The 12,671-nt window shown below is 41.2% G+C and overlaps 1 protein-coding gene across 1 annotated transcript; it reads left to right on the top strand.

The window, feature by feature from the left end:
• The first annotated feature begins 320 nt into the window (after positions 1-320).
• LOC136476093 (probable serine/threonine-protein kinase SIS8) lies at positions 321-10,439 on the top strand. Its single transcript, XM_066473771.1, has 12 exons — positions 321-1,349; positions 2,436-2,539; positions 2,770-3,572; positions 4,577-4,617; positions 6,022-6,090; positions 6,190-6,290; positions 6,406-6,484; positions 6,570-6,668; positions 7,500-7,568; positions 9,395-9,444; positions 9,530-9,706; positions 9,788-10,439. Exons 1-12 carry the CDS (start codon positions 483-485, stop codon positions 9,870-9,872), a joined length of 2,544 nt encoding a protein of 847 aa, XP_066329868.1. The 5' UTR covers positions 321-482; the 3' UTR covers positions 9,873-10,439.
• The last annotated feature ends 2,232 nt before the right edge of the window (positions 10,440-12,671 follow it).

Here is a 12,671-nt window from a genome sequence, read left to right as displayed (position 1 = left end):
TTTAGTCCATGATTTGATAATGTTGTGCTACAGTAAATATATGCTAATAATGGCTTAATTAGGCTTAATAGATTCATCTCGTAAATTAGTCTACTCCTGTGTAATTAGTTTTTTAATTAGCTCATATTTAGTCCTCCTAATTAGCATCTGAACGTTCGACGTGACATGGACTAAACTTTAGTCACTGGAACCCAACACCCTCTAAATGTTGACGAAATCAAAAACTAATTGTACAGTTTAGTTGCACTTTACGAAACGTTTTAAACCTAATTAATCAACTATTGCACAGTATTCTCGGCGGCGCCGCGATTCGGGTGAGCTAGGTAGATCGCTCGAAGCGATTGATTAATAATCGGGCTCCGACAATTCCTACCGCGATTCGGTAGCTGCTGCCTCGGATCGGATCGGATTGGATCGGCGCCGGAGGAGGAGGAGGCGTGGGGGGTTCGGGGCCTGCCTCGCATGCCGCCTGGCCGCCGCCCATGTCCCGCATGAAGCACTTGCTACGCAAACTCCACCTCGCCGGGGGCCCCGCCGGGGGCGCGGGCGCGGCGCCCGACCACCACCGCCTGAGGCACCCGACGCCGCCGCCGGGGGCGGCGGCGGTCGTCGTTGCGGCGGGGGCCCCCGAGCCGCCGCAGCCAGCGGTTACTCCCGCCGCCGCGGCTGTGTCGGTCGCCCCCGCGGCGGAGGAGCCCAGGGGCCTCGGGGCGGAGGCGGCCACGACGCGGCTGGAGGAGGACTACCAGGTGCGGCTCGCGCTCGCCATCTCCGCGTCGGACCACGCGGGGCTCGTCGACGCGGACTCCGTCCAGATCCGCGCGGCCGAGCTCATCAGCCTCGGGGCCGCCGCCGGGTGCGGGCCCCACGACCGGAGCCCCGCGGAGGCCCTCTCCGCGCGGTACTGGAACCACAGCGTCGTCAACTACGACGAGCAGCTCCCCGACGGCTTCTACGACGTCTGTGGCGCGCAGCTGCATCCCGGCTTCCAGGCCAAGTTCCCCTCGCTCGACTACCTCAGGGCGGTCCCGCTTGGGCGCGATGTCGCCTTCCTGGCCATCTTGGTGGATCGGGAGAACGATCCTGCTCTAAAACGACTGGAAGATAGGGCTGCACAGATTGCTGCGCAGACGAGGGCACAGCACGGTGGAGCTGCTTCAGCTGAGCTTGCACAGAAGATTGTGGGTCTCATTGTTAATGCGATGGGCGGTCTGGTTGAGGATGCTGATGGTATGAACAGGGAATGGAGCATCAAGAGCCGCGAGCTCTCTCTCCAGCTAAACAGTGTCGTTCTTCCACTTGGTTCGCTTCGGGTTGGGCTGTCACGGCACAGATCACTGCTATTTAAGGTTAGTGACTTAGCATCCTGCATCATCTTTATGTTTAATCTGATAGTTGTCTTATGATGTTAGATAGCAAAAGAGTATAGGGAAGTATGCTAATAGTTTACATCTTGTCATATGATTATATCTGGATCGTTAACATATGACACTGCACAATAGTTTGGTGCTTTGTGCACAGCTATTATCGTTCCTATACATTCACTCTTTCCAATCTTTCTATTTGAATATTAGATTACCCACGGAAGATTCAAGACAAAAGAATAGAACTTTAACTGCGATTTAAGAAACTTAGAATTGGTTTCTCAGAACTTACGATTGACCCTTTGTGTATATCTTTTTTAAACATTTTCCTACTCATGCTGAGAACTTACAACAATTTGAATGTAATCTTTTCAAATGGGATTGCATATAACTGGACATTCAAACTTTGGGTTTAAGAATTTAAATAGTGGGATAGAAAGTTTTTCAAACCAAGTTTCCATTTGTGGCTGCCTGATTCTAGTTTAGTCACTAGTCAGTGAGTTGATTCAGCCAGTGTGTGGTGGCTCCTGACTGCTCTTTGGTCAGTGATGGTGGACTGAAATGATAAGGTTGCAGTGGCTGTGCTAAATTATCAGCATTGTCAGCGTTGACATTTGGGACTTAACATGAGCGCATACAGTAGAAGATGTTTGAGAATGATGAAGAATAGTGTATTAGAGGACAACCAGACGTTCTCGTATGTGTTCTTCGTGTCATTCTGTGGCCATGGCCTGTGGTCATAATTGTTGTGCAGGAGTGATGTTACTTGTAGAAGGTTTGAAATCGTGTTTTGTGTTCTTAGCTTTGTTTCTATAAGCACTTCTAGTTATGATTTTTTATGGTTAATGGTGTAGCACTAACGTGTTGCAGTTTAGATAATTTATTTAAGTCCTATGTTGTAGTCAACTCAAGAAGCCAGCCTATTTTGTCAATTTGCACCAGTGGATTGTGTATTTGTGACACCAGATTCATAATCAAAGGGTTTCTCCATAAAATTTATTTGATTGCTTAAAAGTAGGGATTTGGGTAGGACTATATACCACAGACACCAATTAACCAAATTGTTTTCAGGTACTTGCTGACCGAGTTAACCTACCATGTAAGCTTGTGAAAGGAATATGTTATACCGGTACAGATGAAGGAGCTGTTAACTTGGTCAAAGTTGATTTTGACAGGTATCTGCATGTTTCTTTACCATCTTTCAAATAATTGATCTTATTTTAAGATTGACAACAATGACAACACTAAGCCTTTTAGTCCCAAGCAAGTTGGGGTAGACTAGAGTTGAAACCTAACATGTGTGACCAACAAAAAGGGGAAAGAAAGAGAAAAAAGAAACTGTTGCAGCACTGAATAATTTGATATTGTTCACAGCTATTAACCTTATGTACTGTAATTCTTGCAGCACGGAATATATTATTGATCTGATGGGAGCTCCAGGCACCTTAATCCCTTCAGACATTTCTGGGAGTCAGTTTCAGGACTCCAACAATAGCGAACTGAGCAGTGATGCCATTGAAGAGAGTGTCGCAGAATTGTGCTTAGCTCTTGAGCAGATTAATGGTGGATATGAGAACAAAAATACCATTGGAGGATGCTCATCTGGTCACAGTTCTATTTTAGCGCTCACGAGTTCACACCTGGGAGATTTATCTCAAACAGAATTTAAACAAAATGTTGTCTCTGAGAAAAAAAATGAAGGGGATATTTCTGAGCATGTTAAAGTCGATGATGTTTCCAAGTATATTGTGCCTGAAGTAGTGGACCCACAGTTTGCACAAAATTTGCATGACTTACTTTTGGAGAGTGGCACATTGCTACCCTCTGATTTATTATCTGATCAAAATAGTCACAACATTCACGAGAAAGAAAGTACAGGATGGTTATTGATTTCTCAAACAACACAAAATTTGCCAAATGCTTTTGTAGCTAAAGATTCTTCATCACCTGATGAAGATGCACAACACCCTGTGGAAAATACAGAAGTCATAAGAGATTTGGACTTGCATGGTCATACTACTAGTGCTATTTCCAACGAGGATCAAAGGGCTGCTGAAGGTTCTTCGGTGAACATGTCAGGAAGTAGCAATGGAAATTTGGACAAGTTGAGCTGGTCTAGTGCGAAAACTATCAGCTCTGTTATAGATGACATTGCTGAATACGAAATACCATGGGAGGATCTTGATATTGGAGAACGTATTGGTTTAGGTATGTGCCTAATTCATAGCCCTTTACTAGTAAGGCAGTGAAGTACTAGTTAATAGAGACCTTCTTGAAGATAAAATACTGCTTTCCACCAGTGTCAAGAGTACTTTTTTCTATTTAATGGCAAAGCCAAGATCTTGAAGCTTCACTGCTGTTTTCTGAATTCACTTCCATAATCCCATTGGTCATCTTTTGAATCTTCTCAATACTAAATGGCACACGAACTACTTTTTTTCTGGACACGCAGGAGAGCTGCATATCATTAGATTAAGAAGAACAAATGGGTACAGAGAAACCTGAACAACACACAGTCACCCCCCCCCAGGGAAAAAACAGCATACTCACTAGCGAGTGACACACCTATGAAAACATAAAAGCATGACCATGACCAAAATACGTTAGTCATCTGTTTGGCATCAGAGCAAGGAGATGTGAAACACCTCTAGCTCTGGCCAAACCCCACAACTTGAGCTACTTACTAGCGAGTGACAGAACTCTAGATGAGTTGGAGAATCTCCATGGAAAACACGACGACTATGGCATACAAAATACTACCATGCTGATGTTATTATCTCCTCCACTCCTGGATTAGTGCAATTCTAAAATATGGAAATTCAAATCCTGTAATTTTCACAACTACACAAAGATACCTAAATGACACAATAAAGACACTTTTCTTTGCATTAAATTAATTTTTCAATAACTTTTATCAATAAAGCTACAGCCAATAATCAATTTTCAAAATTTATGTTAGAGGCCATGAAAAGCAAAAGTGAAAAAGAATTATTGTGGATAAAAAAAAACAGTTAGTTAGACTTCACTCTGAGGCTCCCCATGTTAATTCCTCTCAAGTTCCTCTTCTTTTGGTTTTTACTACTGTTATTGTTAGAGTAAACTTATTTTTGTGTTGTATTTTTGCAATTAATTGGTGTTTTCATTTCTGTGTACTATTTGTTTCTTGGCTATGGCAATCCCATGTCATAAACTTAGGATTTATATCATTGCAGGTTCCTATGGGGAAGTTTATCATGCGGACTGGAATGGCACGGTAAGTCAGATATTCTGATAGCGCGTTCTTGCATGACATTTTGCTAGGGATTGAACATAGTGTACTATAAACATTATTGATCATACGAGAACTAGAGATAGTTTAGTTGCTTATGCTGATAAGATAAATTGTTATATAGTAGTTGTCTTTATGCTTTAGTTCTAGTTTGTATAATGAGTATAAAAATGTGTGCTCTGTAGCTGATGGGTACACAAAGTTTGTGGCTTGTGGCTACAGTCATTGGAAGCATTATAAGTTTAGCTCGTTTAGCGTTTTTGAGATTGACAAATCCATGTAAGTGATGGGAAATCATGCTGCTCTTCACCTGGTAGCTCATTGAGCATTTCACCTTCATTTTCCTGATTAGTTATTGCCTGGATTGTTGATGGCTGTAAAGTGTAAACCGAACCTTTGAGCAAGGCAAACAAAATTGCTGACATAGTATTAAGAACCGAGTGATGGCTCTGTTGGTAGACCCTCCAGTTCAGAGGCTGCTCACTGCCCCAGTTATTGCCTTGGATTGTTGATGGCTGTAAAGTGTAAACTGAACCTTTGAGCAAGGCAAACAAAATTGCTGACATAATATTAAGAACTGAGTGATGGCTCGGTTGATAGAGCCTCCAGTTCAGAGGCTGCTCACCTCCCACTGGGGCTCGAACCCTGGCGCTTGTAGGTTTTGCGTGAGTACCTCCCTACAGGGTTAGGCATACACTTCTCTCTTATGACAAAACCAAAGGATGGTTCTCCCCATTGTCAAGTTTTTTTTTTTTTTTCCTTCTTTTCTCTCTCTCTCTCTCTCTGTAACTGTGATATCTGCTGAAGAAATGGTTCTGAAGAACTCACACATACTAACTTTTTGTATTAACATTCTTCCCTCCACCAAATCTACCCAAGCATGGAATGACATGATTACATGCGATTATACATTATGCAATGACGTTACACGTTGAGCAATTCCTGTAGCTGTAAAGTTTGATAACCTTCTTAAACAGAGCCATCTTTATATCACATGTGGATAAGCATTAATTGATAACAGGCAAGCATTGTGCATCAGGTTTTGCTCCTAATAAGGCAAAAAAATGTTTAACTTTGCCTGTACCAGTTTACCTTTATGTACATATTAGCGTATAGAGAAAACTGAAGTAGGAATCATGTGATGCACAAGTCAATAATTATGAGCATGTTGCATGTGTATCAAATTGAGCTGTCAGCATGACCCGTAGTCCATATGCTTTAACATTACTAGGAAGTAGGAACATTCAGATTAACATTCAAAAGGTCTTTTCTTATCTTCAAGAATACGTATTTCAGCTGGCCAATTCTATGGAGGAACATATGCAGTCTTCCCTCGACTTCTGATTCTTTTGGAGTTTCTGTTCTGATGTATTTTCCTGTAAATTCCAGGAGGTTGCAGTGAAGAAATTTCTTGACCAGGATTTATCAGGTGTTTCACTAGAGCAATTTAAATGTGAAGTAAGTTAATTTTTAAAACATGCATCTCTGTTCCAACTGGAGCTTAATGATTATTGGGTTCTTTTTCCCTCAGCTAAGATTATATTTGTTAAATTTTAGGTGAGAATAATGTCAAGGTTAAGGCATCCCAATGTCGTTCTTTTCTTGGGATATGTGACACAACCTCCTAATCTCTCTATATTAACTGAGTACCTCCCAAGGTTTGTACAAGCTCCTCTGTTTCTAGTCAAAACGGCAAATGATAATTTCAACCTATCTTGGCATGATATTATGAATACAAAGAGTTCTCACAGAAGTACAACAATCTTTTTTTAGGGGGAGTCTATATCGCCTGTTGCATAGGCCAAATAGTCGAATTGATGAAGTACGGAGGCTAAAAATGGCACTAGATGTGGTAAAAACTTGGGCAAGTTGTTTTTGTGTTAAATACATACATTGTGGCTTGTTCTTTGCAGCTGTTTAATATTGTATTCTTTCAGGCAAAAGGGATGAACTACCTGCACTCTAGCCATCCTACCATTGTTCACCGTGACCTGAAATCCCCCAATCTTTTAGTGGATAAAAATTGGGTTGTTAAGGTAACTTTCCCCTCTATACCATCTCACAGCTATTTTCTTGCTAGGGTGTTTCATCTGGAGACCTATTACTGTTCACCACACTGGTCATAGCAGATCAGAAATACTGTGGTGATAGAATGTTTGATTTAAAGAGTGCACTTAGCTTGTTGCTTCTGTGTATGTAACTAATAGATTGATTCCTTGCACTGTTCAATACTCTTCCTAATAGTCAAGTCAATGATCAGTTTTCATGGTGCACTGTTATCCAATCTCAATGATACACGAAACCCCTGAACCTCTGAATTATGATTTAATTGGACTAAAGCAAATACTGGGTTCCATGTACATTAGCTGTGTGGTATTTCTTGTTAGCATTGTCTCCAATATGTAATATAGTACTCCATCTGCTCCAAATTATAGTTCACTTTGGCTGTCCTAAGTCAAACTTCTAGCTTTGATCAGTTTATAGAAAAAATGCACCAACACCTACAACATCAAGTTAATTTCATAAAACTCTCCATGTAATATGTTTATAGTGCATTTATAAGTAATATATTTTCCTAAAAACTTAGTCAAAGTTAGAGAAGTTTGACTTAGTGAACTATAATTGGGAACAGAGGGAGGATTGTTTATCAGTTTAAAACAAGACATGCATTGTTCATTATTGCTGTTTATTTACCTTTTATTATTATTATTTAGTTACAAGTTACTTGTTCCGTACCTTCCCCAGACTCTCTGAAGTAGTTACTTTGGAGGAATACATGTTCATTATGCATTCGCTTTACGCTTATATATCACCAGAACTTCATTGTGGAGCTCAACATAATATGCATATCTACCTTTTTTTGGCAGGTGTCTGACTTTGGCATGTCAAGGTTGAAACATCATACTTTTCTTTCCTCTAAGTCAACTGCTGGAACAGTAATACCCCTCACCCGTTAATGTTTTTATTTGTTCATATGGATTGTTTTATTATTTGAGATGTTACTCCTAATCACAAAAAAGTGGTACTTCCGACCTTTGGAAAATAACTTTGACTATTACTTTTTTGTCGCAAAATAGTTATTAAGCTTAGTGAAAATGTACTTCAATAAAACTCTGTTTTGAGAGAAATCTGCTTGTGTCATTTTCAAATATCCAAACCCAATAAAAATAATTTCTAACCAAACTTTGGAATATTTGACTTAAGATAAGCCCAAAACTTCACTTACTTGTGACTGGAGGGAGGATAAACATAGAATATACTACAGCTAACTGCTAGAACACTGAACCTACGGATTCACCAAATGAAAGAGGTGTTAAGCGAGGCAGGAAAGAATAACACAAACACGACTCATTTAGACAAACTTAATTAAGAATTTAAGACAAAAGGTGAGAAAATTGTAGTTGGCATTCATGATGAGCGGATTTTTATTATACTATCCTCTTGCTCAATGCAAAATTGCCAACTGAAACATGACACATGTTCTACGTAAAAATGCATCATTGTTTTGTAGATCATTAGAGTACTCGTTTTGGAATTGGCTAGGAAGGGATACTGAATTCTTTTGTAGAGCATTAGAGTACTTGTTTTGGCTAAAGGGCCTCTAGCTGAATTGGTTAGGTGGCGAAAGGGCCTCAGGTCCTGGGTTCGACTTCCCGTGGGAGCGAATCTTCAAGCTCGGGTTAAAAAAATCCTCTCGTCTGTCCCACACCAAAGCACTGGTCTAAGTTCTGGCCCTATATTTTAGAGTACTTGTTTTGGGATAGGCTGGGAAGGGAGACGCCATTATTTTGTGGAGCATTAGAGTACTCACTTTGGAATTGGTTTGGAGCGGCAATATAGTGCTGGCAAACTATTCGAAACACATCATTTGAGCATGCAATCCAAAATGCACATGCACTTGATCTAGGTCCAATACATGACTACAGAAAATTTCTTCTTTTGCAAATAGCGAAGCTACCATGGAATTAAATTGATTTCTGGTTGCATAGGGACGCAAATCTGCACAAGTGAAATATTTTCCATAGTTCCATATCTTAGGAAGCTGCATCATGCATTATGTGGACCCTCTTTGGATCAGCTAGAACTTGTGTATTGTGGCTTTAAAAGCTCTTGCCGATCCTGTTAGACATATATGTGTTTATGTATGCGTGTATATAACTGACTGGGCCTGGGCCGTGTGCCACCTACCCTCCTATAGCCCGCCAGCCTTCTCCTCTGTTGGTTTTGGATAGGAATAGGGGATGAGATCTTGTTTGGTTATTTTTCTATAAACCCAAGATCTCTGGACTACATATACATGTACCCCCTGTACCTTGATTAATCAATCTGCTATTTCCGTGCAATCCCTATTTGCTTTCAGGTCCGAACCTTCAGCTTGTGGAAGCAGCTTTTAATCCACAAGCTCATCCAAGCAGCTTTTAACAGTCTCTAGTCCAGATTGTGACAATCCATCTTCCCCTAACCTTTTCCAGCTTTTAACAATCCACAATTTACAAGCCAGATTTTTAAAATCTCCAGCTTGTCCAATGGGGACTTAATCCTCAGCATAATTATTTCATGTGTCTATGTTTAACTTAAAACCACTGCTTTTGTTTAATGGAAAAACAAGTAGATATATAGACATTGGTTCCAGATTTTGTTATTGATGCCCTATGTTCTACAAGAATATTGCCTTCCATTTGTTTTCTTGTTCTGCATCACATGTTTTCTATAAATAAACATATAATCACATTTTTACGAAGCATTTTCTGTTGGCCTGCAGCCAGAGTGGATGGCACCTGAGGTACTACGAAATGAACCATCTAATGAGAAGTGAGTTGTTGAGTTGCACAGACATGTTGCTCTTTTTTATTTGCTGCTGTTCCGGCGAAAATTGATGTTTTTTTGCTGGCTTTAGGTGTGATGTCTACAGTTTTGGAGTAATCCTGTGGGAACTAGCAACCATGCGTGTACCATGGGGTGGGTTGAATCCAATGCAAGTTGTAGGAGCAGTTGGATTCCAGCACAGACGACTAGACATTCCCAAGGATGTGGATCCACAGGTGGCTAGCATAATATCTTCATGTTGGGATAAGTAAGGCCCCCCCCCCCTCCCGGTTCCTGCGTTGGTCTTCCCACTGATGTTGAACCCCATTTTTTCCCTTCTTTTTTACAGCGATCCGAGCAAAAGGCCGGCGTTCTCCCAGCTCCTGTCCCCTCTAAAGCAATTACAGCGTTTAGTTGTTACAGAAAGCTGCTGACGTACGTTTCCTGAGACAAATCTTAGGACACATATATATTCAAGTATTGAAGCTCTGTCACAGGGCTCAAATTTCCATTTTGAAGCTCGTGGAGGTATATTCAGAATCTCTGCGGTATAGATGTGTTTGGGCGAAGGTTCTACACATCACCTTGTGAAAAATGTGAGTCTCTGAAGCTGTGCAAAGGCGCTGCTGGAGAGAGCGTAGTGTGTAGTCTCAAGTGAAGAAAAGTGGTGCGACACGAAGTGCTCTGTGCCATGGTAAATAATTGTTCAGTTCTGGATTTCAACGGGTGATTCTGAAAATCGGAATTCACCACAAAGATAGGATCTTGAAGTTTTTTTTTTCCCTTGCCTTACAAAAGATGAAAAGAGAAGTCAAAATTTCATGGTGTCTGCAAAAAGTTGCAGCCCGATGCCATGTGCAAATGTATATCATGTATACTGATGCTACCTTGCGTCTTTGTGAATGTGCATTTTAATACTTCTGGTTCCCTTCAAGAGGACACACGACTAAAAGTACACTATCTATTCGCCCAAATTTTGCCTTGGAAAGGCAAACATAAAATTCAGTCTTGTTCGATAGGCGTTTGGAACTTGGGTTCTGGTTGAGTTCAACTACTATTTGGTTCGATGATTTTGCTATTCAATCCCATTTCGCCTGGAAAAAGTGCTACAGATAGTCTGAGGTCCTCGACTCATCGTCATCTCATTTTGATGATCGAAGTTGGCAGCTCGCTGCAGTTAGATATCGTGCCATGTTTGGATGTTATTGGATTTATTGCAGTCGTGGATTGGGGGTAAAATTTAGTTTAAATTTCGATGATCGAAGTTGGCAGCTCGCTGCAGTTAGATATCGTGCCATGTTTGGATGTTATTGGATTTATTGCAGTCGTGGATTGGGGGTAAAATTTAGTTTAAATTTCACTACAATTCATCCCCAATACACGTGGATTGATACGAATTCGATCAATCTATTGGGGTGAAATTTAGTATAAATTCTACTATAATCCACCCAAATACATGTAGATTGATGCGAATCTGACTATATCTAAACAGGGCCTCACATGTGAGAACTCCATACAGTAACGGATCCCATGTGATTATTTCCATTTACTAAACCCTCTTTCAAATGATAGTCAGTTTTTTTTATAGAAGCTATCTAGGTGTATAATAAAACGTATGTATCTAAAGAAGTCAAAACGACTTGTAATTTAGAACAGAGAAAGTAGCATCTATTTATTTTGGCTGTCCTAAGTCAAATTTCTTTTAATTTTGTTCAACATATACAACATCAAATATGTTTCGATAGTGCATTTATTTAAATTTAAACCGGTGTCGACCTCTGTCCCAAATTATAGGTTGTTCGAACTTCTATAGATACCTAGTTTTTGTTATACACAATAAGTTGTGTATCTAAAAAAATCAAAACAACCTATAAATTGGACACACGTTTGCCCAAATTAGGGGGGGATATTTAACTTTTTACCATTATTACCAATGACGACTACTGAGATAGCAACTTTAGATTTGGTGCTACGTTTAGCATCGGAGAGAGAAAAACGATACACATTTACCACTTTTGCTCGCGTGGCACGCTAGGTCTGCTGACCTTCTCGGATCTGAGTCAACAGGCCGATGTAAAATGACCGCCCTATCCCTGACGTCTGTATTACCCCGCGGCCCACTCCACTCTCTCCCATCCGCTCCCCTTTCTCTAGTCCGCGCGCGACGCCCGCCAGCCGCCACTGACACCGCGCACAACACCACCCCCACCGCGAGACATGTCCTCCCCGAGCACTTTGGCAATGGTGTAAAGGTATGTGCCTGCTTGGAACCCTGTCTGCGGTTTGCATTGCTGCCTTGATTTGGGGATTAGGATTAGGGTTCGTCGATTTGATTCGGTTTTTGTCCATCTCTGCTTAGGCCGATGATATATTCCCTAGTTCCTCAAACAATGGATTGGACCAGCTATCCCGTTTGGTAAGATCAATCACTCCATCTCATTGCATTCGAAATGGTAGATGTTGTGTACGAACCGTGACGTGTAGGATGTTGTCTAACTTGTTGATTTATTTTTTGTGGCTGCATCCTGTCAGGATTGATCCTGGCAACGCGTTTAGATTAGTTGTTAAGGTTCCCAAGTTTGTCGCCGATGGGCAGTATGGGCTAGTAGAAATGGCTGATCAAGAGCATGAACTGTGGGTGGATAGAAACTTACAGTATAGTCTGGAGAAATTTCATGAGGAGATGGCCACAAAGATCATTTGAGGTCCATCACAAACTCTAGCAGTCTGGGTTCTTGACACTGACAGTGGTTCTAAATGGAAAGTCAGAAGGGATGAGCATTTTCAGCAGCTGATAAAGGACATATGGGCTGACAGGGTTGCTTTTTCTTGTAGTTGATGTGGTCAGCAAACATGGAGAGTCTATTAATGCTATTTCTGGTAGAAGGTGTGTTTCTGGTGTGATAACTGGTGAAGGTAGTGAAATTCATGGTAATAGAGGTGGCAGAGCTTCTAATGCTACCTCTGAGAATGTAGAGGGCACTAGTGATACCTGTAGTACCCCTCCTCCCTCTATGGCTGCTGATGTAGCTAAGCCAGTTGATTGGGCCAATCTGACCATACTACTAGATGACAATGATGATGGTTGTGCTAATGCAGCTGCTGATGAGGACAAAGTGTATGAGGCAATGGGATTTAAGGCTATAGATGAGAGGGCAGAGGAAGCAGCTAGGGAAGTAGTGCCTATCCCTACCATGACATCAGAGATGCAAAAGGATATGGGTGAATCTATT

The sequence above is a fragment of the Miscanthus floridulus genome, chromosome 8 (genome assembly GCF_019320115.1).
Source record: "Miscanthus floridulus cultivar M001 chromosome 8, ASM1932011v1, whole genome shotgun sequence".
Lineage (NCBI taxonomy): Eukaryota > Viridiplantae > Streptophyta > Magnoliopsida > Poales > Poaceae > Miscanthus > Miscanthus floridulus.
This window is presented reverse-complemented; position numbering and strand designations above follow the sequence as displayed.